Source organism: Ictalurus punctatus, chromosome 5, assembly GCF_001660625.3.
Source record: "Ictalurus punctatus breed USDA103 chromosome 5, Coco_2.0, whole genome shotgun sequence".
Lineage (NCBI taxonomy): Eukaryota > Metazoa > Chordata > Actinopteri > Siluriformes > Ictaluridae > Ictalurus > Ictalurus punctatus.
Window position 1 is genome coordinate 18,776,063 of NC_030420.2, and position 25,964 is coordinate 18,802,026.

Sequence of the window (25,964 nt, forward strand, 5' to 3'; positions counted from 1 at the left end):
CAAAGTCGTTTATTGTCATGTGTACAAGTACCGTGTACAAAGTACAATGAAAAACTTTCTTGAATGCTGCTCAACAGACTATAGAAAAGACATAAATACAATAGATACATCATTGCTATATACACAAATGTACAAGTGTGCAGAAATTACAAAAATGTACAAGAATTACAATAAGTAGCAATTCCTTGACAATAAGTGACAATACAATAAAGTGACAAGTTGCAAAGTGACATTATTGCTATTATAAAGTGTCCAGTGTCATTATTGTTAGTACACATTAATATGCGTTAAACATGTCTTATGGCATCCGGGTAGAAACTATTCCTGAATCGCGTAGTGCGTGTTCGAATAGTCCTGAGCCGTTTGCTGGAGGGCAGAAAAGAGAAATGTGCCTGTAGAGGGTGACTGTGGTCATTCATGATGCACTCTATTTTTCTGAGGCAGCTTGTAGTGTACAAGTCCTCAACTGCTGGTAGCTGTGTGCTGATGATTTTCTGAGGAGCTTTATCTGTCTGTACCTGGTTGAAACTGGATTCCTGCAGTGGAAGTTAATCAAAGGAACAAAGAGGAAAAGTGTTAACAAGGGAACAGAGAGGGAAGAGCGTTCATAGTAAACTTATCACTTATTTAACACAGCCTTGCTTATTGCATCATTAATGCACATTTCAATGTAATGTTACAAATGACTCTGTATTTATGACAGATTGACAGAAACTCTTTCCCCTTCCAGATGAAACAGATCTTGACAAAGCTCTACTTGGAGTGATCAAATTCCAATATTTAAGAACAGGTTATTTACATGTATACTATATGGACAAAAGTTTGTGGACATCACACCCATACAGTTACTGTGAAAAAGTTTTTCCCCATCTTCCATCCATACATCTTCAACCGCTTACTCCTTTTCAGGGTCATGGGGGAACCTGGAGCCTATCCCAGGGAGCACTAGGTGTTCCCCATCTTATTTATTTATTTATTTATTTTTATATCTCATACTAAATAGTTTTTAGATCTTCAAACAAAATACAACATAAAACAAAGGCAATCTGAGTAAAAACACCATACAGTTTTTTGAAACAAAAAAAGTTATGTAACACATATCACTCGTGAAAAACTAATTGCCCCTTAAACTTAAAGTCTGGTTATGCCACTTTTAGCAGCAATAACTGCAACCAAATGCTTCAGATAACTGGAGGTAAGTCTTTCACTTACTTCTAGGACTAGGATTTACTCCTATCCTTTGGATCATTGTTTTGATGCATAATCCAGTTGCACTTGAATTTCAATTTACAGACTGAAGACCGGACATTCTCCTTTAGGATTTTCTGGTAGAGAGCGGAATTCATGGTTCCCTCAATTATTGCAAGTTGCCCAGGCCCTGAAGTAGCAAAGCATCCCCACATCATCACACTTCCACCACCATGCTTGACCATAGGTATGATGTTCTTTTTGTGGAATTCTGTGTTTGGTTTATGCCAGATGTAACGGGACTCCTGTCTTCTAAACAGTTCCACTTTTGACTCATCAATCCCCAGAACAGTCTCCCAAAAGGTTTGAGGATCATCAAGGTGTGTTTTGGCAAAATTCAGACGAGCCTTAATGTTCTTCTGGGTTAGCAATAGCTTTCACCTAGCCACACTTCCATGGATGCCATTTTTGCCCAGTTTCTTTCTGATAGTGGAGTGATAACAGTGACCTTTATTGTTGCAAGAACCTGTAGTTTGATGTTGTCGTTGGCTCTTTGTGACTTCGTGGATGAGTAGTTGCTCTGATCTTGTAGGAGTTTTGGAAGGTCGGCCACTTCTGGGACGGTTCACTACTGTGCCACATTTTTGCATTTGGAGATAACGGCTCTCAGTGAGGTTTTTTGAAGTCCCAGAGCCTTTGAAATATCTTTGTAACCCTTCCCAGAGCGATGTATTTCAATCACCTTCTTCCTCATAATTTCTGGAATTTCTTTAAACTTTGGCATACTGTATTACTGTGCATAATAGGTAAGACCTTTTAACCAACTTCATGCTGTTGAAAAAGTTCTGATTTGATTGCACAGGGCTGGCAGTAATCAGGCCTGGTAAGATTTAGTCCAGCTGAACCCCATTATGAATGCAGTTTCATAGATTTGGGGAATTAGTAACCACGGGGGCAAATACATTTTCGCACAGTTGGTATAGGATAGCTTTTTTGCTTCAGTATATAATAATAATTATCATTTAAAAGTTCTATTTTGTGTTTACTCAGGTTGGCTTTGTTTAATGTTAGATTTTGTTTCAATTTCTGAAACAATTTGGTATGAGATATACACAAAAACAGAAGAAATCAAATACTTTTTCACAGCACTGTATGTGGTTCTACCCCATACTGTTACCACAAAATTGGAAACACACAATTAGATAGGATGTCTTTGTATGCTGTAGCATTACAATTTCCCTTCAATGGAACTAAGGAGCCAAAACATGTTCCAGCTTGACAATGCCCTTTACACAAAGTTAGGTCCATGAAGACATGGTTTGCCAAGGTTGGTGTGGAAGAACTTGAGTGGCCTGCACAGTTCTGACCTGAACCCCACTTAAAACCGTTGGGATGAATTATAGCACTTTGCCCCAGACCTCCTTGCCCGACATCAGTACTTGACCTCATTAATGCTCTTGTGGCTCAGTGGGCAAATCCCTGCAGCCACCTTCAAAAATCTTGTAGACAGCCTTCCCAGAAGAGTTAAGGTTATTATGAAAACAAGGGGGGAACTAAATCTGGAACGTTCAAAAATCACATATGGATGTGATGGTCAGGTGTCCACAAACTTTTGGCCATATAGACCTTAAAATAATGTTCTATTTGACAATTTGCTTTTAATGACCTGACGATATGTTGATAAGATATTGATCCTTAATAAGGTCATCACGAGTAAAACTATATAGTAAAGCATAGCAAGTTGATATAAAACTTCTAACATATATTGAGTGGCGGGTGCACGGTGGCTTAATGGTTAGCAGGTTCGCCTCACCCCGTGACCCTGAAGTATAAGTGGTATCGAAAATGGATGGATATACTGAGTGGCATGTAAATAATATATTTGTAACATTAATGTTTTTTACTAGAAATGTCATTTATAAACGTTATTCTAAGGTCTCAATTTGTATGAGACTGCTTATTTACAATACCAGTACAAATATAAGGTTGCTGAATGATTTTTTCTTTGGGTAACATTTATGTTCTGTTTTCATATGTATGGTATTCTTTTCAATATGGCTCTTGATGCATTGTGAAAAGATGGTGAACATCTCCCAAATGAAAAATAGGTCATGTTTAGTAGAAGATCAGATGGATAGTTTGCAATTTAGTGGTCATCGAGTTTTTAGCACTTATTAGTCACAGGAATACAGTGAATGAGTTTATCATAGTGGTGTAACAATGCATCATGACACAGTGCTTCACAATGCACAAATTTGACAATGGGCTTCAGGGGAATGTGCAATTCACATTGTGGGAATCAGCATTCTATTAATTATGTATCTAATGCAATTGCACTATTTGAGTTAATAGTGCACTTGCAATTAATAGTGCAATTGAGTTAAAATATAGAGATCCGAAAGCTCCTGATCACAATGACTGACACGCATTATAGATTATATGGTTACATGACCACATTGTAAAAGTTAAAAAGAGCTCTTCAGTAGCTTTCAAAAAATACCAGCCCCAGGCTGCTGCAGTCTGCATTTTAGCCATTTGGAGCTCTATTTCCAGTTAAAATGATGCTCCAGGCACTGCTACAGAGCTCATTATGTTTTAATCCATCATTTTCCCCAGGTCAGAGACTTTGTTTATTCAGTCAATTTTGAGGGGAGAATTTAGACATTTATTAATTTATTTTCAAGATAATATGAACCTGTAGTAAATATTGTTTACAATATTAACTGCTGTTTGTAGCAATGTTAATACAGACAAAAACCACATTGCTTCGCATAGTTTATGATTAAATTTTGAAAAAGTTTATGAGTCTTTTCAGTGATAAATTTTCAGCATTCAAATTTTTTAAAAAATATTCTGAGAATCAAATCAATATGAAATCTGAAGCCAGTATCATAAATTGAATCAAATCATGACCAGAGTGTATCATTACACACACATAAATTGCGAATGTTACCTGATTTGCAAAATGATATTCTGATACTGAATGGGTAGCATGTGATGATATTAATAACAGCACTTTGCATCGTAAAAAAAAAATCCAGAACTGTGATACCAATAAAAACAAATACATAAATTCACAGACAGTCCTCATCAGATTTCACACAAACAACAAAAAACATACAAGTAAATGTTGTTACCACCCCTCAGCTATAAGGATGATTGAAATTGGTTAGTCTAAGAGGTCAGTCATGGGTCAGTGCAGACTCACTGTGAGGGAGATGGAAGCCCTGGAGGAGCAAAACATCTGCCACACACATCCATATTAGGATCCAAGGGCCTGGGTGTCTGTCATCATGTCTACTCATCTGCCTGTGGAGGACTGAGTGGACCAGAGAGAAAGAGGCCCTTGTTTACATCTTCACTGCAGCTGTGACAGGCCTGTATACTGCTAACCTTTCCCCTGAGGACATATATAATCCTCAAACTCATGCATACCCACATATAAGTATTTAAACATTTCCATATCAGTTTTGCACTCAAGTCTCCATCAGTGAACAGTTGATAACTTAAACAAAATAGACTTCATGTGAAAACTATAATGACTTTCCTGGTTACAGAATTGCACTTTTTGACCATGTAATACACAGTTATTTAAATGAATAATTTATTAATTGCACTATTTGTTGTCACCCAGATGAGCTTGGGTTCCATTTTGAGTCTAATTCCTCTCAATGTTTCTTCCTCCTATACTCTCAGGGAGTTTTTCCTTGCCATCATCGCCTCTGGCTTGCTCATTAGGGAGAAATGTATCAATTTAAAATGTAGATCCTGAATGTACATATTTCTGTAAAGCTGCTTTGTGACAATTACCATTGATAAATGCTTTATACAAATAAAATTTAATTGAATTAAATATCACTGACTCACCAAAAAGTCCATGACATTTTTATTTTCTATTTCAGCCATATGCTGTTGTGCTATTTTAATCCAAACATTTTACTTCAGAAAACTGTATATAAGATTTTAAAATTTCACTACACAAGATATACAATATACGATATTCACTATACAACTTCTTTAAGGTGTCATTAACACCTTTTAACAATTTATTTTCACAGTTCTACAAGATTCATCCACATCCTGTTTTGATCTGGTCAAAGCACACTACCTTTTCCGTAATGCACACTACCTTTACCGTTAACGCTTGTAGATATTAACACTGTGAAAAAACAAGCACTTTGCAGGTATATATACTTTTACCCATATACTGACCTATGCACAAATCAGGGGTCTGTACAAATCATTAGTATAATCATAAGTAGTATGCGACTGTTACATGTATGTATGTATGTATGTATGTATTTATTTATTTATTTATTTAATATGCCTATTTACTACTATTTATTTCCTTCACACAAAACAGTAAGTGAGGTCTGATTGATAGTTTACATTTGCCCTTAAGCTTATTACTGAGCACAATTACCAAGTAAAGGTGTAAATGCATCAGCTCATGAATTAAAACTTGCATGTTTTGTTTAGTTATGTGCTACCCATACAAGAGTAATATGCTACAGTATATAGTCTGGGAAGGTACAAGTAAGGTATAATTAATAACTGGTTATTCAGTCTACATAATGAATTTGATTACTTTGTGTCACAAAATAAAACTACAAAAATGTGTAACTGTAAATTAATTCTACTACTACTACTACTACTACTACTACTACTACTAATTATAATAATAATAATAATAATAATAATAATAATAATAATAATGATAATAATTATAATAATAGCACGTTCACCTCACACCTCCAGGGTTGGGGGTTTGATTCCCGCCACTGCCCTGTGTGTGCGTAGTTTGCAATTTCTCCCCGTACTTGCAGGGGTACTCCGGTTTCCTCCCCCAGTCCAAAGACATGCATGGTAGGCTGATTGGCATGTCCAGTGTCTGTAGTGTATGAATGGGTGTGTGAATGTGTATGTGATTGTGCCCTGCAATGGATTGGCACCCTGTCCAGGGTATACCCCACCTTGTGCCTGATGCTCCCTGAGACAGGCTCCAGGTTCCCTATGACCCTGAAGGATAAGCGGTATAGACAATGGATCAATGGATGGATAATAATAATAATAAATATAGCCACAAGTGATGATCTGTGGGGCCAAAGCACTCCTCACAAATAGTGCCCCCAATGGCCAAGATACATAGAAAGAAATCAGACAGTACATGAACATACTTATAATGTTTTGTGATGATAGATTAATGTTATCCTACTTATGATGTATGTATAATGTTAACATACTTATAATGTTAAAGTTGTTTAAAAAGCATGTTGAAAGCTGATTGAATGAACATGCCCATGTTTTTCTTGTAATTCAGTGGTGGTTATAAGTACAGATTAGCAGATTGATGCACCACATCAAATTGGATTTTTGGTTCCTGAAAAACAGCTATTTAAACTTAAATCCAACCTGTTTAAATATGAATTGTGCCCCCCTGTGGCCAATTTGGGTGAGACAGCACCAGCTACTAGTACAGTACAGTAACAATTATTTATAATACTCTAATAATCATCTGATTGACAATTAATCCTCAGAAAGTAACATGGTAAGCTATTGTTTTAAGTTTTAGCTAATTTATTGTTTACAGCATGCCTATGTTTTATTCACTTAATTCCCCATCATATTAACAGGATGTGTGAGAATAGGTTTTTGGTTTAATAAGAGAATTAAACATCAAAATCCCATGCTTGTTTTAAATAAGTCCTCTTAAATGTGAAAAGGTGAATAACAGTGGAAAAACAGTTAAAATAGTAATATTTTATATTTACATTTATAGTTATATAAACAAATCAAACAAACAACATTAAAAATACCTCAAACTAAAATGAATGCATATGAGTTGGAAGTAATAAATATTGAATCTACTTGCTGTTGGTTCCATAATAAATGAAACACAAAATTATTTTTTTCCTACAGAGTGCCTACATATTTGACTTACCTGTGTTTCAGTCTAGGCTTCTGGATAGATCACTGTATAGAAAAGAGCACCATCTTCTGGCTCAGAGGATCAAGTAACCATGCTAGTTTAGGAAGTAGTTTGAGTAAGATTGCTAACATTTTGTTATGATGACATTAATTATTTCTTTAACTGCCCTTATACTTTGTCATTTGGTAAAAAAAAAAAAAACAAACAAAGAAAGAAAGAAAAAAAGAAAGAAAAAAGGGGGAAAAAAGGATTCATTTAAACCCTACGAATGCATCATGAATAGTTCTAATATCAATTTGTACACGTTATAATACCAGTGACAGTTGTCTGAGACAGACACAGTCAGTCGTTTACACAGCTGAAACCTTTGAACCCCACGTGATCATTGTTATGTTTTATACCGTTTAAGATAAATATGAACTGATTTGATATAACCAAACCATGTAACTATAAACTATAACTTTAAACCCTTTTGCTCACAAACCCATTTGTCTAAACATGACACTATAAAAACTGCAGTTGTTTTCTCAGTCTCCTGCAGTCTGAAACCATATAATCTTATTGCAATAGAGTATTGTTGCAATGGTCCATTTTCCTAGCAGCTCTTTATGTACATGAGAGCTGTAATACAGGTAAACATGAGGCTTTGCACATGCTGGCATCTACGATATCCAAATTGGCAACTCAGCTATGAATGTTCACCTGACAAAAACTAGCTCGAACACTTTTAAAAAATATATTCTTCTCTAATATACGCTATACATAATTCTTTGTTTCCCTTTTCCTCATATTTAGTTGCATATTCCCATCAGGCCACCAGCTCACAAAAATCTGACTATCTGGATCATATTTTCTAAGCATTGTTTCCCTTTTTAATTATCTACGCAGTGGGAATGCTGTATTTCACTCATGGCATACAGTTGTTCCCTGTAAACCAAGTCAGGTTCCCTGTAAACCAAAGTGCATTGAATATAACCTTAAAATATCAAGAAGTTGAACTTTGTACTGATGAATCAATTCAGAAAGTGAAAGGCCTATAGTTGGGAAAATATGTCCAAGAATAAAGCAGTTTGCATGAATGTTGGTAAGGATAATTGTCTAAGACTAAAAAATTTGCTGCTTTGAAAATTGAAGACTAATATATTCCTTTATTTTGTCTGTGGCATTAAATTGGACATCATAAATATTTTCATGTAAAAGTTTAATTATTAAGTCATGTAATGCAGTATTGTTTGTGCTGACATAACAGACATATTTAGACATGTCAGGCATTTATCATTTACAATATATATTGTTATGGTGGAATGATATAGTTTTATTCTCTTGATTATACATGATTATAAAAGAACTAACACAAAGCCTTGTTACTTTCTGTCTTTGAATTATTTGTACAGACTGAAGTTTTTTTTATTATTTCAAAATAAAACAAGAGAAGACTAAATTAACTCAAATAAATAAATAAATGCTAAATTCACCCAATTCAATGTCTTTATACAGTATTTGGCATTACAGTGTTTACAGTACCAGTAAACACACACATGCACAAATACAAAAAGAGAAAAACAGGCAGTTCACCACCACAGTGACTATTTTCATTTAATAGAGCTCTTTAACCTATTGGAATTTCCAAGTACCTTTGATCTTAAAAGTGTGGGGAGTTTGCACAATCCTGTAAAAATCATCACATGTATATAATGGCTGGCTTCCAGTCACTAATAATGTGTAATAATATAATATAAAATAATAAATAAAAAAATACAATAATAATACAAATAATGTAGTCCTGCAGACCTATGTGACCTTTCTTGTGAGGAAAAAGGGGCATGATTCATGAATAAAAAAAATCAGAAAACAATTCTGCAAAATAAGCTATTAAAAGTAAATTAATGCCAGAAATTAAAAAAAAAAAAAAAATCCAGGGAGAAAATGAAACCTTCTTCCTTACAATCTGAACCACCATACTGTAGCAGTTTCCTTGCCGAGTCCTAGTGCAACTAGTGTCCTAGTCCTAGTCTTTTCGTGTACTTGTTCCTTGCTGAGTAGAAATAGTAATAAACTAACTGTGACTTTACACAGCTACAGTCCCCATTATGTCACATTCTCCTCTTTCCCATTCTCATTTTGCCAAGGAGTTGGACAAGGAAGTGGACACTTGACGCAAAAATATAGCACTCTAATCTATCTCCCATGCCTGGGAATCTACTGTTTATTACTATTCTCTGCCCTTTTAATTGTGTTGTTGAGCCAGGCATGTGGTCTATTGTTCATGCAGCATGAAACTAATTTCATAATTTATAAATTTCTAAACTTCCCAAACTCTTGTATTTTGGGCAGAATGGTGAGCTGTTTTTTCCCATACCTTTCCCAGATGGAGTTGGATAATGGGCATGATCAGTGCACAAACTTATACAACAAGCACTTTTCAAAGCCTTGCCCTAAATGCAAAGTAATGCCAATAGCAAAGCATGAAGCTTGTAAGCTATGAGAATACCATTGCCTATTCATTATCTTTCCTCTGACGCAATGACGTGCCAGCAGGTAGTCAAGCGAATAGCATCTAATAAGAAATCTCATAAGAAATGGGTAAACTTCTTTGCTGTGGTATTGCAGCAGAAACATAAATAGGCAGAATGCTCAGTTGCTGACAAAGATACGAGTGAGCACCTTGAAATGCAGGATGGAAGAGTCAGCAGCAGAGTGGAAAGGTTGGCAATTGAATAGAATAAGACAAGTGTTGAGTATCTCAAAAGATATATTGCCAAGTACATCATGGAAATGGCTAAGTACAAAGAAGACAGACGAAACAAATAAAAAAAATTTTTTTTTTAAAAATCAGCTAAAAAAAATTCTGCTATAGACTCTGAAGATCCTACCACAGATGTGGAAGTGAATACCCCTTGGAAAATATACAAAAACAAAACAAAACAAAAAAAAAACTATCTATTTACAAAATAACTGCAATAACTTCAGCAGGTGCACAAAGTTAATCGCATGGACTTGTGTTGAGCAGGTGTTTCAACCCGAACTCGAAACAGTAGGAAATGATAATGTAGCCCTACAAACAAAAATCAAGGGACACTTTTTGGGACACTGGGGTTACAAGAGCTTCACTGTCTAAAGACAGATATTTGCATAAAAGATCTGATTAAACCGGCATACTTGAACACAAGTCAAAAGGTACTTTCTTCCAAAAAATGCCATTACGTTATGGCCAACCACTCAGTGGCACATTCAAACAGTTGCAAAGCGGCAATATGGAACTCACCCTTTAATTTCACCACAATTTACGGACTGAATGTTGCTTCATTGGTCCCACTATACACTGTTAATATGAGTAAGTCTTATCCTCAATAAAGAGCAGTATATGAGAATGCTGAATGAATCTTATCTTCAGTATATAGAACATTATCAGTATTTTCAGTGATTCCCATTTTCAAATAGAGTAGAGTAGCTTCACTTGAAGTGATTTCACAATATCAGAACCACAAAAATAGTGTAAACATTTCAAGAGCTTCTCATCATTAATAAAGAATATCAGTACTATTGGGGAGTGCTGTCTGTTATTATCTTACAGAGTATTCTATCAAGATGTGTTACAAACCATTGTGATGATTTTTATATGCAGCCTCCACTAGTTATTAAAGAAACCACCGTGGCAGTCTGGGGTGTAAGGAATTAGAACAGAGGATTATGTATGTATGTAATGCAATTATTATGCACTTATGATTCTATGACATTTGATGAGAATAGCCAGAATGAATGTGGCGTGGATAAGACATATTATAAGCTAGCGACATGAGGTCACAGTCACAAGGTGATGACTTTGGTATTTGCACTCTACAAGGAACAAGAACAAGAAAGACTCCAGTTGGTCTGAAAGAAATATTTGTGGGGGTCCTCCACTCAGTTGTACAACCACAGTTATATGCATAACCTTCCATTACAAATGGATTTTCAATGGGACAGTTCATTTTACGTAGAGGAAAAACTGAAACAATTTCAGAAGAATCCAGATTCAGTTGTGGTTGCTTTGCAGTTTAAAACCTTCCAGTAGGTTTGGCCAGTGAAATATTGACATCTATGACTATACTTGAGGTTTCAGAAACAGCTGTTTGTCCTGGTCAACTCTCCTTTTTTAATGGACGTGATCTGAAATTTCAAGCAATTTAGTCTCCTTTTCACTCAGTGCTCCCATAGTGGTTCATATCATTTGTGGTCTCCTGCAGGGTGGTGTGTGAGATTTCCTCTTTGTCCCTCTTGAGCTGGGTTTTAAAGAAATCTGACACGCAGATCACCTACAATGAGAGAAAAATATAGTGTCCATTTTATTATCTGAATAACTGGCACAGTTTAAAAGAAAGGGCAAAAAATGTACAAAAGCTTTACACTAAATGATTAAAATTTTCCAATGAAATTTTATTTTGAAAACACGTGGCATAATTTTATTGAAACCTGTTAAAAATCTGTGGTTTGCATTGAAGTGGGGGAGTCAACATACACAAACCTAAGCATATAAAGAAGGTGATGTTCTGCATTGAGGACTACCCAAGATTCTGTTTTCAGCTCTTCTTTTTGTTTTCTTTTTTTGTGTTTTCCTCAACTTGTGTTACATATGATTATTTGCCTCCTTTGTTTGTTTGTTTATTCATGTTAAACCCTCTGTGTTAACTTTTGTAAGTGTCTTTGGGTCATTGAAAGTATAATAAATTATTATTATTATTATTATTATTATTATTATTATTATTGTAATAGGCTCCAGCTTTGTTAGACATTGCAGGAAGAGGCTCAGTATAAGAGGCTGGCATTCTCCCTAGAGGGCTTCGGCAAATATTAATTGTGGGGGTGCTGATAATTAGATAAAAAAAAAGTGCACGCTATAAGATAGCATTTATTTAAAAAAAAAAAAAAAAAAAAAAAAAACGGGGATAAACTATACAGTATAATCCCAATACCATTCAATGCATTTGTTATTAACTGCATATATTAAATTCTGGTTGGTTTTCTGAAGAATACCAATAAGTGTGGAATTGGCTGTACACATAAAATTGAAATAAAGGCTTATTCTGTCAAGACTAACCTTTATTAGTCATAGTAAATCTGACTCAGCATCAACAGACCTGCAAAATACTCACGATAAATATTGCCACAATGGCTCCCTGTATGAATCCAGTGAGAACATCACTCCAGTGATGTTTGTAGTCTGAGACTCGTGACAGACCCACATACACAGATGCTGAAATTAAGAAGAACTGGATAGTCGGCCTTATCAACCGGGCCCATTCTGCTTTCATTCTCAGTTGCAGGTACAGCTTTTCAAGGTAAAACAGAGAAATATTAGTAATTTAAAGTGTGAGTAATCAAGCATGGTTTCTGTAATAGTATAATAAGATAGAAGTTGTGCTTACTGCAACAAACAGCATACAATACATTGAAAAGGAAGAATGTCCAGAAAAAAATGAAAGCCTGTAAAAAAAATTATTACAATCTTTTATGTTTGTGAAGATAATGACACCAAGAACAAGAAGAAATACATAAAAGAATAATCACACAAATACACTAGCAATGCAGACAGACATAAAAACACTAAAAAAAAAAGAACTGGCAGATAGCAAAATAAGGGAAGATAATAACATTGAACATATACTGTAAGTATAAATTTTATTTTAAGTTGATTTCATTTCTCCTTTAAATATTTTAATTATTGCTTTATTTTCAAATTCAAGACAACAGCTTTAAAATCTAGGCCCAGAATTGCTTTCTGGAGTTCTTACCTGCCTTCAGTGACCAATGTCTTGTCTCCTGTACATGTGAAGTTCTGAATGTAACCTGATTTACAATCCACAAGGCTCCAGTTGGGCTTGCATATGCTCAGGAAATGTGGCCTCAGCCGACCAATGGTGTACTTTGCAATGTCAGTCAGGGACTGATTTATTGCTGCTCCAAAAATAAATGACCCAACAGCTTTGTAGGTGCAGGCTACATAGTCATTGATTAAGGAGGATCTGGATCTGAGATATATAGAAATACACTCTCCACCAATGATCTGTAAAAATGAGATGAGATGCATAATAGGACAACAAGCACCCATTTTATTTTCATCCTTTATGGCAATATCTAGATAGTAAGTTTAGTACAATATAATTAAAACATTATATGTAATTCGCTGAATGCTGGTAAAAAAATAATTAATAAACTACTTTCATGCTAACCTTTTGTGTATTGTTGTAAATTATAGGCATGTCCTTGTGTCCTCGACAAGTATTTCAGTTTTTGTTCACAGAGTTTCTCTTGCTCTGAGTCTAGAAAAAAACCTGGTATGTTTTGCACACCAAAGCTTCATAATGTTCCAGTTTTGAAGACCAATCAATGATGCTGCTAATATAATTTTTCTAATTTCTTCTGTGAGAGATATTGCATTTAATCTCAGTTGAAAGTTTCTGTTGACTTTTAAACACTGTAACTTTATAGATGGGAAACAAAAATTATTATTCTAGTGTGTACTTTTTTAGGATGTCCCCCAAAAGACACCAGGCATGCATGAAAGTACATATAAAAAATGAAAAGCATGAAAAACATGTGCACTTATAATGATCTAAACCTATGAGGTTTATGTTCTCAATTTAGTGTAAAACTAAATGCTGTACACAATTTAGTAGGTGGTTACATTAAATAAATTATAATTCTTTGAATAATAATGTTTGTAATGATCTTTCTTTTATGATATGAGATTCTGTTCATACAATATCGGCTATCATTTGCTTAGTGGAGAGCTCAGTTATTAGCATTTCTGGCCTGCTTCTCTGTTATTCTTTGGATGTGCTGTATCAAGTGCTACTTTATAGGCTAGCAACAAATTAATATGGGAAGATTCCATACTGTTCAATTTAGACAAATTTGAAAGACTGAAAATGAACGTAACTATCATTTCTACAAAAATTAACCACACTATATTCTAAATATATAGGTTATGATTATATTTTTTATTCAAATCTCTGTCTATTATGATTAATCTAAACTTTTATTTTTTATCATTTCTTGCTTTTAAACACCCTTTATCTCAGGAGTACGCAAACTCTGCCCAAAAATTTAGGCAGCATATAGTGACAATATTTTCAAGGGGAAATATCATGATGATATTATGTTGACTAATGTGGTACATTATATAAAAGATACATGCCTCAATCCAAGTAATGAACCGACTGAAGTTTCTAACCTTTACTTTGTTAAGAACTTCTTACCTACATTCTGTAAAATGAATGGCATCATGTAGTCTTAGCCTCAGATGCTCTGCCTATGCCCACAAGGCCTCTGATACTTACTGCACACCTTTCTTGCCACAAGCTTCAAAATTGGAATCTGCACAATTCTGTGTATGCACATACAGGCACTAGCAGCCAATGAAAAACAAACTTTTGAAGATATAGTCACTAGACTGTTCACGGCATTCCATCTTTAGAAGTTTATTAGCAGTTTTGTTTGCTGATTGGCTACAGGATTGCAATGTCAACTGAATGGGCTAATCCTACTAAAGAAGGTGGTTCTTAGTCAGGAACTAGACCCTCTTACAAATGCTAGCAGTCTGGTTTGTGAGATTGGCACCCTTCAATACAAAAGTATAGAATACATGAATATATGGAGTAAAAGATTTAAGGTCCTCAAATAAATATTTCGAAACTTGTGTGCTTTATTGTCCTGTGTATTTATTGTCCTGTTCTGTGCATTTATTGTCTTGCACTCATCTCACAATGTTGTGTATCTGCACTTTCTATAGCCTTCCATACTGTTCTGTGTTGAACCATGGTCCTGAAGACATGATATTTCGTCCCAATGTATACAAGCTATACAGAGGAATGATAATAAATACTCATTTGACATATGGGCTTAGTAATCATAGCCTTTCACAATTCCCTATTTGTAAATAAATAAATAAATAAATACATAAAAAGAAATACTTACTACAAATAATGTGAATGGAATCATTATTCCCATTAGCAGCTGATAAGATATAGTATCTTCTTTGTACGGGTACTTGATTGTGTCATCACTGCAAAAAAATCCTCTTTTGAATGGGTTGTGTTGTAAATTTAATACTGCAAAGGGAAGTCCAGCTGAAAGAAATTATGGTAAATTAGATTACTTCACCAAACACCACAGCTGAAACTATACAGATGACAACTGGCTGAGAAAAATATCTGTCACATGAGTTTTGTTCTTCATTTTAATGAATAACAATTGTTCCTCATTTTTTCATGTGATTTGTATGACAACATTGCAACAGCTATGCCAAGTGTGAAGCTAGATGACTACAATACGCTGTTTGTTTTATTATGACATATCCTCTTGACTAGTTAAAAAGGGAACCATAATACCCCTTCCAAGTACACAATGTTATCCAATACCAATCCCAAAATGTCATTTTGTTAAAATGATAAAACTGTGTTAACAAACTTAGGCTAGGATATACAGTGTCTACTTGTGTTTTGTATTTTTCATTTCTGTCTGAGTGTGTGTAGGGCAAAAAAACGCCAGTCACACTGACTTACTACAACAAGGTGTTCAGAGTGGCCTAGATGTCTGAAATCCTTTAAAGACATTTAGTAATAAAACACAAAAAAATGCATTAATCCATGAACAAAATGACAAGACATTTAATGGTTCTTCAAGAAACTGAAATGAAATATGTTGACTTTGACTTGCAGTATTGCATCTGATGAGAATTAAAGCTACAATGCACATGATTATTTTTTGTATTTTAGTTTTTTTCCTGCTGAACAAGCAAGACATTTATTTATTGATTTATTTGCAAAGTTGTCATACGAGCATAATGGTCATAGATAATTTATCTCCTCAGAGTCATGAATACCTTAACCGCATACCAAACCAGGAGTATGAGTCAGTCAGTATGTTTACATGGACAATATTAACCAGATATTAATCAGATTAAGACAATACTCTGATTAATAAACTACCATTCAAACAACGATTATTGATTACCTTAATCCGGCTAAAGTCATACTCAAAGTAAACACAAATCGAATTAAGACATGTGGAGTATTCCTGTTTTAGTCGCAATATCGACACGCATTACATTCACATATGTACATACACATCACACTATTAACGTCGTGTGGGAGTTTTCACCGCAATTCGCAACCAGACACGTACACACACGGCAGTGCTCAACCGTTTGACGGCAAACAAGTGAACATGGCTGCGTCTGAAACCGCGTACTTACCTACTACATTATGTAGTAGGCGAAATACATGTGTTTCGGCTACTATATTGTAGGTAAGTACGCGGTTTGGGACACAGCCCATGGCTTCCAGCAGTCGTCTATTAGCACGTATAGCATGACAAATAATGAACTGCACTTGCAGCTTTCGTAAAATTAAAAATAAAAACACCCAAAACTGTATATGGTACCATAACGAAGACGAACTGTATGTTAATACGTGAAATTCTGGAGGGAACATCAGACGGCGTGGCGTGAGGAATTAATGACGTGTGCCATTAATCGATCTATGATCTACATCATGTAAAACGGGAACGTGAAAGGAGTATTCTAAAAGCGACTCATGTAAACACCTTAATCACAGTATTATCTTATTCAGAATAAGGTCAGTAATTATATTATTGCTGTCCATGTAAACGTAGTCATTGTTTCATTTCCTGAGATCATCATTGTTTTTGGACATAATGAAAGTATCACTTGATCTTTTTTTTTTTTTTTTTTTAACTAAATTGGGTGTGTTATAACTTGTCTGGTCTTGTCTGTATCTGCTATATTTTGTCTTAGGGAACATGTGTGCATTTGAGAATAGGGATTTAAAATAAGCTCTCAGAGGAGTGTTATTTGTTTTTATTTGTTATTTGCAATATTGTTATTTGTTAGCTGGCTGTTTCCACTAGAATCTCACAGTGCAGCTCAATTTCATTTTATTATGTACAGGGATTTTAAACAAAGGCTTTGTGCTCTAGTTCATCTAATTTATTAATGGAGTGCTTTACTCTTACATTCTAGTGCCTGGCTAAGTTTTGTCACATTTTGCAGCTAATTTGCAGTCAGCTTTATATATATATATATATATATATATATATATATATATATATATATATATATATATATATGTGTGTGTGTGTGTGTGTGTGTGTGTGTGTGTGTGTATAGGATACAATGTGTTTGGATTAAGCTTCCTAAAAATGTTTGTGCATAATAAATGTATTTTATGCTTAGGTTAAAGTAAAATGAATCTTTTCGTAATGCTCATAATTAATATAATTAATTAGGTCTGTGGTTATTTAGTGTTATTTTCATTTCTTAAAAGGTATTTAATTACAGTACTGTCATTTTACCAACCATTTGCTCTCAAAATATTGTTATCATCACATCAATCAGCCGTTATATAAAACAACAACAGTGTAAAAACAGTGTACTTAACACAGGAGTATTAAGAGTCTAGAATTTGTTTTAAAAGGAACTGTCTGTGGGGGGAAACAGCAATCCCACTTCTCTTTTTTTCTGCATAGAATGAAAGTCTTATATTGTTTATCGTCATATGCGCATTCCCCGGAAGTTGTGATTATACACGAAGCCCTCTATCTTTTTTTAAATTACCAGCTGCTACGTATAGTATACTATAGCGCATTAAAGGTCTCTGTATTTTTCCAGACGAAGGGGAAGTAGTGCTGGGAAGAGACTGTGCTACTGAAACAAGGCTCTAGTCACTTACCAAGGACAACGCAGGTGACATCCAGGAGAAGGAAGAAGTACCTTTGAGTCTCGAACATCTTTCTTTCTCTGAAAATCTAATCTTGTAAATCTAATTTTTCAATAACAGGAATAATTTACTTAATTCGAAGGCCGCAAAACACATTAGCTAAAGTAAAATAAATGTTTCTAAATTTACTCCCAACTAAAAAAAAATAGCTACATCAAATCATCACGCGCAAACCAAACTAAAAATGACTCAACTGTTACGGTACAAATTGTCCGATGTTACCGCTATCTGTTTAGTCATCATCGCGCGACTGGGAGTATGCATGCGCATACTATCGTACTAACTAGTATATCAAACCTTAGGTTGCGTACTATTATGCCATACTATTTAGCATGATAGTATGCTGCTTCGCAGCCAGCGATCTCTTAGGCTCCGCCCCTTTCAAAGCGGAAAATGTCAATATTAACCCCTTCAGGCCCTGTAGCCTTCATGCAATGTATACACTAAAGATTCCAATGTACCGAGCATGAAAAAAGCTTATAAAATGTCGTTTTCTTAAACAAGATTCGCGCTTGACTAGAAGTACACATTTATGTATCTATGTAAATGTACTGTAAAGTACATGTCTAAGTAAAATATTTAATGTACTTAAATATTTATTTAAGTAAATGTCTTGTTATTATCATATTATTATAATGTTAAATTAAATAATATTAAAAGTATATTATTATTGTTGTTGTTGTTGTTGTTTTTGTTGTTGTTGCGCTATATAATAAATTGATAGCATTCAAATTAAATATTAATTCCCTAGTTGAATTGGTGAAATGTTCAGATAGGATTTATTATAATTTCCGATAAGTTTTCAATTATAATATCAAATTTTCAGTGTCATACAAGAATTTGTTCTGCTAAATATTATCTCTATTGTAACAGTCTATTATTTTATATTTAAAATGTTTAGTGAAAAATAATTCAGTAATTATTGGCAGTCAGACTTCTGGACTCATTTTGACTCAGTAGAAAAAGGACATTTGCACAGGAACTTTATTAAAAGTAAATAGTGACAACATACTCAAAAATAAAAAGGGTAGATATAAACAAAAGACAAGGTAAGGCAAAAATTAATGGCAGAACAGGACCATCGCTGTTCACATTGAGTAATGAGCTTGAACAAGAAACAGGTTTACACAAGTATAGGATTTGGGGCAGGACCAGGAACAACAATGCCATTTCAAAATAAAAGTGCATGTCTGCATAAACAAAATTAGATAGAGTGAACAACAAACAGCAATCAGTGCACATCATGCTGAGACAGGTGTCATACACAGAGAGGAGGAGATTCATGACATACACACACAGGCATACACACATGAAGCAGGTATTCAGTGTTCTTGATTGAATGGTACAGGTTTCTTGGAGGCGTCACCTGAAGAGACCTGAGTACCAGCTTGGAAAATATGATATTATAACAAACCCAAGAAAACAATAAATTGTTTTCTTGGGTTTGTGGATTTTAGGCCCAGGCCTTTCGTACATTCTCCAGGAGTGTCAAACTCAATTTCAGCTCAGGCTACATTTTTTTAAATCAAAGTCATCTTTTAAATCAGCCATAACATTAAAACCATTGACAGGTGAAGTGAAGAACATACATTATCTCTTGATAATGGAACACCTCAAGGGGTGGGATATATTAGGCAGCAAGTTAACAGTCAGTTCTCAAAGTCACTGTGTTTGAAGCAGGAAAAATGGGCAAGCTTAAGGATCTGAGCAACTTTAACAAGGGCCAAATTGTGATGGCTAAACAACTGGATCAGAGCATCTCTAAAATGACAGGTCTTGTGGGGTGTTCCTCTGATGCAGTGGTTAGTACATACCAAAAGTGGTCCAAGAAAGGACAACCGGTGAACCAATGACAGGGTCATGGATGCGAAAGAGTCAGTGATGCATGTGGGGAGCTAAGGCTAGCCTGTATTTTCTGATCCCACAGAAGAGCTACTGTAGCACAAATTGCTGAAAAAGTAATGCTGGTTATGATAGAAAGGTGTCTGAACCCAAAAGTGCATTGCAGCTTGAAGTCGTAGCTGCAGACCACTCAGAGTGTCCATGCTGAAACCTGCCCACCTCCAAAAGCACATTAATTTTTCAGCAGTTTGTGTTATAGTAGCTCTTCTGTGGGATTGGACCAGACGGGTTAGCCTTTGCTCCCCACCCCACGTGCATCAGTAACACATTTCATCTGGCCTGTTAAAACTTAGTGAGCTTAGTGAGGCTAACACTACTTTTGACCATTGTATGAAACATTTCTTCTATGCCATATAAAGATCCACTAGTGAAAACAATTCAACAAGACCATCAGGTTTCCTGAGTTATATAATTTTTATTTCAAAGAAATCTTAAGGCCTTCTCTATGGGCTCCAACAAGTCATAGAAATTTTACTCATCATTTTATAGGTTTGGCATAATTTTAAACAATGCATCATGGTCTAAAATGACATAAAATGTTTAATACCAGTGTTATCATTAAAACTACTTTAAAACAGGATTTTTATATGATTTGTTGTCCATAACAATCGATAGTAGATGTTATGTATGTATTGGTATATATGTATTGGTATATTGTATATATGTATTGGTTAGACCGGTTATTTGGTAATTATGTGCTTATATTCCTGGGTGTAAAAGAAGATTACACAGATTACATAGCACTTGAGTTATTTGACTGTAGGGACACCTCAGATTGTTTAGTTGGTGAAGATAAGTAGCTGTAGGAATAGTTGTAAGATTCGATCTGTCTAAGTATTAAAGAATCATTTGATAATTACATTCCTGTATATGAATAATATACTGTACACAATGATAATAATATAATATACCTTTTAAGCAAGACAGAGTAAAAAGTTTTGGTTGGGGCAATACAGGGTAAATTAGAAACAAGAAAGTAAAATGGGGAATAAGTTGTTCTGTTATGTGAATGCAAACTTTCAAACATCAAACAGTACAAATTGGCACCATCCATAGTAAAAACACATATAAGGTGACAAGCACTACTATTTTACTACTATTTTCTATCACACAGAAGGTGCTAATCAATGGGATTCCCTAACAGATTGATTTCCCCCTTCTTAGAAAAGATGCATGCAGGCACAAATATTGAAGATGGAAATGTGTCTCTTTATTGAAGATTCAATAAACATACAGATGTTCCGTTCTTGTACCTAGGTCTCACTCTCAACTTCCAATCTCCCCGACTCCAACCTTCCCTAAAAGCCCTCCTGTGCTTGTGAACCAAGGTCAACTTATAGATAAACTGCCCAAGTCCCTTAGCAACACATTCCATTATCTCTCCTGTACGCAAATAATAAGATTTCGCTGATACCAGCCTCGGATCAGCGATGCTGCTGAGAGAGAGAGAGTGATATGGAACTTACCACTATATGAACATACTGAGGCCTTCTAAAGCTATCATGAACACATAAAAATCTATGATGCTTCAAACACATATGAGAAATAATAATTAAAATAAAACTAATATTCTACAACAGTACATCCATATAAGAATAAAAATAAAGTCATAGACTGGAAATACAATGTTGACTATATTGAATAAGCAAAATTGTACAAAGGGTAATTCTTCTTTTTTTTTTTTTTTAATAAGACCAACATCATTCTTGAAGTAGTGATCAGTGCATTTCTGTGTGTGAAATGGAGGAAAAGTGAAAAATCATGCATAAACCTGACCAGAATGTTGTACAAGTAAAACAAAATTAAATACATTGTCTTCATAGGATAATTTTACACATGTTCAGCCCTTAGCCATACAGAAACTGGATTAATATACAGTATATACATACATACATATAGTGAGCATTATGAGAACATGAAGGGTGTAGTCACATTATGGATTTTACCTGTGTCTGGGATAACTGAACTAGTTACTTAAAACTAATAAAGCTTATCTTCTTCTTTGTCAGGCCTTTTCCCATATCTACTTGGGGTCGGCTCTCCTAATCTTTTGTCTCCAGATTGCTCTGTTCTGGGTCCTCGTTGGGTCGAAAACTTATAAAGCTTATCAACGCATACAAATAAATAACAAACAAGACTTGCATTATTAAAGTGTTTATGGCACAAAATATTTCCCTCATGTATGTGTAATGTCTTCTGCACTATCACTGAGTTTCTGTTTGATTGTATTTGTGTAGATGATTATCTATTTGTTGGTGAAAGAACAGTTTTCCCATCTGACTGTGAGAGGCCTCATTCATGGCTCTAGTCTGTATGCACTCATTAAATGATTCTGTTGGTAGGTTTTCTGCACAAGGTGTCTTATGCCACATATGGAAGAGTTCTCGTGAAGGTGCACGCACTACCATGAGATTGCTGTGCAGGTATTTTCTGTACAGGTGCAAATCTTCTTCTCCCGTATATTTGTTAGTTACATCAAAACCTCCTTTGGAATATAAGTAAAGGAGAGAAATGGGAAGAAATGTGTAAAGAAAATATCAGTTAGAGTATCAGAATGTATTCTTTCACAAACGCTGTATAATATTAAAGACAATAATGCTGATTTTTGCTTCCAAGGACTACTTATAATACAACCAAAATTTTGTGCAACTCAAAATGTGTATAATGTTGTACGATCACACTTATTTTAATAATGCAATTGTGACATTCATAAATGAACCATGAGTATGTGTGTCATAATAAATTGGGGCACGAATGCATAATAGCAAAGTACAATGGCAATAGCTAAAGTTACACTGCTTATGCCTTAGGTAGTTAATTAAATGTTCTCAAACAATTTTTGAAATTCACAATGTTGCATGATTTAGCATTTTGTGAAATATTACGATTACCTATGTTGATGAAATCTGACAAATACTGGCATGTTATTCCAAAGCCTAACTCTCTCCAGAATCCAGTGCTTTTATTTATTACCTGTTAAGAACAATAAAGAAAAGAAAATAGTGTAAGGAAAAAGAACACTAGTTAGTCATTTAACTGTGGTTCTTTGCACACCTGATAAGCACGAGAGGATTAAAACCACCAGGACACTTTCTGGTGAGTGTGCACACACATGACGAAAAAAGTCACAAACTGATGGATGAGACAGTATTTGCAATAAATTCCACTTGTTATGCTTCTTTCCCTGCAACATTCTTGCTGAGTTCTTGCCAGATTGGTGTTGGTATAACAGTACACCCATCCAGATAAGAATAGAATTAAAGTCATGGAAATGGTAATTCTTATTTTTTTAATGAGAAACTAACTGGGAAACTATTCCAAGATAATTGCATTGATACCTCTAGAAGGTGATATTACCCTTGTAACCTGGAGAAGGAAAATGGTGATGCCCAGGTAGCAATAGCTCCAATTGTCCAAGTATGGCACACCACTAAGTTATAAGGAGAAGATAGTCCTCTTAGAAAGGCATGCCATAGACAGTTGTCTATGCTGATTATAGGCCATAATGATGATGTCCTTTATGACAGATAAACAGTTGATCTATAGATCAGTTGTCTGCTGTCCAGTCACTGTGGTGTGTGCACAAGGCACAACAAGGAATGCTCTGATACAGTGTTAGAAATTGATTTACATAACTGATTGATATGATCTTAGACCCAACTACAAGGTCACCTCAGAATCATCAGGCCAGTAATGATCATCATCAACGTCATCCTCCTGCTCCTCAACTAGATGCTCGAGCTGTTGATCCAAATCTCACTAGCAAATCAAAGTAGATCGTTGGTAAGCCCACCCAAACATGAGATTTGTGGCAGAATAGCGAACATAAACTTGTGGAGCATAAACGAAAGCTTTGATAGAGTGAACGAAAACTCTGGCAGCACATACATAAACCATGATAAGCAAAAATGAAGCTTAGAAAACTGTTAACAAAGAATGCTGTTTATTTGAAGACCATGTTAAATTTTTGCCACTGAGTTCACTGCTTTCAGTTTCAGAGTGTTTTTTTTTTCCTTTCTCGTTGTATATTTTTGTTCATTTCTTGAAAAGTTACATTCAATACTTTCAGCACAAATCTAATCTCATACGTATCAAGGTCATTCTCACTATTGGTTAGGAGGGGTTGTTCTGTGTCATTTCTCACCTGCTGTTTTTCAAGAGTGGGTGTATGGTCACCATAAATTACATCTGGGTTGTACTTCTTAAAAGGTATGGGGTAGAAGACTCTTTTACCTAAAAGATCCAAGAAAAAATGACCACTACCATCAACATATCAGTCAGAACAAAACAACAGTATCAATGTTACAGTATACACTGAAATACAATAATGTAAAACATCAAAGACCAAAATCTAAATGACTTTCTGTTTAAGAAAGTGGTCCTACCAGGTTGGGAGTTAATGCGGCACGAGTTTAGGAAATCAACAGTAAAGTGGACATCGACATCACAGAAAAATAGGAGGACATTGCTTTTCTTCCAAGCTCGAGCTCCTATGTTCAAAGCTCGTCCTCTGGTAAACTTCTCATCGAGGTGGATTAAAGTGAAATTCCTTGATCTCACTCTCCTGTTTGACAGGAATAATTAATTAACCTAACATTTTTTTTATTTACACACATTTACATACACTTGAGCAAATAGTCTCATACTACCTTGCAGCAGTTTCTATAATTCTTCTTACTTGATTTATCTTCTCTGTTCCAAAATTCACTACAGTAAGATGGATCCTTTCATCCTTAACACAAATTTCCCTGTGAGGAGTGGAGGTTAAACATGTATGTCTTTGTATAGCAGCATTGTGTAGCATTACAATCTGGTTTAACAAAATGTTGCATTGCAGTTTGGAATATAGAGTTGAATCCTACCTAAAATTGTTCATGAATTGTTGAAATGTGTCAACCCTCGTGGCCAATGGCACAATTATATTTATTAGCATCCTGGATGTGTCGATTATTTCTTCCTTCACATTTTGCAGAGGTGCAAATGGCCGAAAGAGCTCCAGCCTCCTGAAGTCCAGAGAAGTATTGTCTCTGAATGTGAGATCATATAGAGATCCTTTATCTCTTTCAGAATGAAAAATTCCTAGTGTAATGCAAAATATAAAAGAAAAAACAAAACAGTTAATAGCATGCCACTTTCAGGAAAAAGTGAAAGAGTTAAAACAGACTTTCTACTTCATTTCTCTCTTAATCGTGTTTAAAGTACTTGTGAGTACTAGCACTGACTCAGTGTAGTTGCACTTTAAATGAACTTTAAGAAATGAGTTATGAAATGCAGAAATGCAAGTTTCTTTGGATAAAAGCATCTGGAAATGAACTAAAGGTGGCAATCAAAGGCAATCTCACCCTCAAAGAAGTCATGCGGTGAGTATGTCTTACGAAATCGAGGGTCATCCTTATCCTTAGGACCATTAAGGATATGCAGAGCTGCTTCTAATGCCCCAGCCATATCCCTTCGAAGAGTTTTTCGCAGATGCTTTGTGAGCCCGGTGTCAAGCTGATAGACATTGTGAAGTGTAAAGCTCTCATATGGCACTGCAGCAAACTCATTTGGTATAGTCACGCCAACCTGACTTTTCATACGATGTAGTTGCTTGTGAAGGAACACCTCAAGTTCTGAATGACTATTGTGTGTTTCCTCCTTCTGTAGAAGTCGTTTCTCTCTGAGAGCATATTTCAAATGGAAAATCTGCTTTCTTAGGCTTGCAGTATAGTGATGATGTTGCTCCTCACGTTCTTGCAGCAAAGCTTGATATTTCATATCATCCATGGTCTTTTTGAGCAAAATTTGTTGGTGTTGATTTCCACGAGTTCTGCAGTCTGGGTTATACAGGAATAGTGTAAAGCAGAATGCAACCATAATCAGAAGTTTTGTACGGGCCATCATGGCCACAAGCCATCTCTTCAGCATGGTTGCACTTTTTATTTTTGCTAGGCTATTTTAGGAGTTAAAATAGCCTGGAGTGGTAGAAATGTTTACTTTCACTCATGTGAGTGAAGTTGTTCAAAGTCAGGCTCGCATATTGGCTCATATTTTGTTATTTGTCATTTAACACATTTCTAAAAATGAATTTCTATGGTCAAACTTTTGTCTTTAAGCATCTTCACGTCTCCATGTTTCTTCAGGTTGTTTTAGTCTTTCCACATCACCAGAAGCATCCATCCATAACA

At 35.1% G+C, this 25,964-nt stretch overlaps 2 protein-coding genes across 2 annotated transcripts; both read right to left on the reverse strand.

Moving 5' to 3' along the window:
• Positions 1-9,026: 9,026 nt before the first annotated feature.
• LOC108265984 (phospholipid phosphatase 1) lies at positions 9,027-18,177 on the reverse strand. Its single transcript, XM_017468895.3, has 6 exons — positions 17,848-18,177; positions 15,074-15,225; positions 12,889-13,160; positions 12,523-12,580; positions 12,250-12,426; positions 9,027-11,412 (listed from the first exon to the last, which is right to left on the reverse strand). Exons 1-6 carry the CDS (start codon positions 17,903-17,905, stop codon positions 11,296-11,298), a joined length of 834 nt encoding a protein of 277 aa, XP_017324384.1. The 5' UTR covers positions 17,906-18,177; the 3' UTR covers positions 9,027-11,295.
• A 2,811-nt stretch (positions 18,178-20,988) lies between these two features.
• On the reverse strand, positions 20,989-25,964 carry csgalnact1b (chondroitin sulfate N-acetylgalactosaminyltransferase 1b). Its single transcript, XM_017467346.3, has 7 exons — positions 25,140-25,964; positions 24,660-24,876; positions 24,447-24,545; positions 24,183-24,361; positions 23,942-24,030; positions 22,689-22,770; positions 20,989-22,282 (listed from the first exon to the last, which is right to left on the reverse strand). The coding sequence occupies exons 1-7, from the start codon at positions 25,702-25,704 to the stop codon at positions 22,002-22,004; spliced, it is 1,512 nt and encodes a 503-aa protein (XP_017322835.1). The 5' UTR covers positions 25,705-25,964; the 3' UTR covers positions 20,989-22,001.

Excerpts from the sequence above, each read along its gene's own strand:
- LOC108265984 (XM_017468895.3), bottom strand. The coding sequence starts at position 17,905 with ATGTTCGAGACTCAAAGGTACTTCTTCCTTCTCCTGGATGTCACCTGC. Across the intron at positions 12,427-12,522 it reads ATTGTATGCTGTTTGTTGCA|CTGTACCTGCAACTGAGAAT; the intron begins GTAAGCACAACT and ends TACCTTGAAAAG. Across the intron at positions 11,413-12,249 it reads CCATTGTGGCAATATTTATC|GTGATCTGCGTGTCAGATTT; the intron begins GTGAGTATTTTG and ends CTCTCATTGTAG.
- csgalnact1b (XM_017467346.3), bottom strand. The coding sequence starts at position 25,704 with ATGCTGAAGAGATGGCTTGTGGCCATGATGGCCCGTACAAAACTTCTG. Across the intron at positions 24,877-25,139 it reads ACCGCATGACTTCTTTGAGG|GAATTTTTCATTCTGAAAGA; the intron begins GTGAGATTGCCT and ends GCATTACACTAG. Across the intron at positions 24,546-24,659 it reads CAATTCATGAACAATTTTAG|GGAAATTTGTGTTAAGGATG; the intron begins GTAGGATTCAAC and ends CACTCCTCACAG.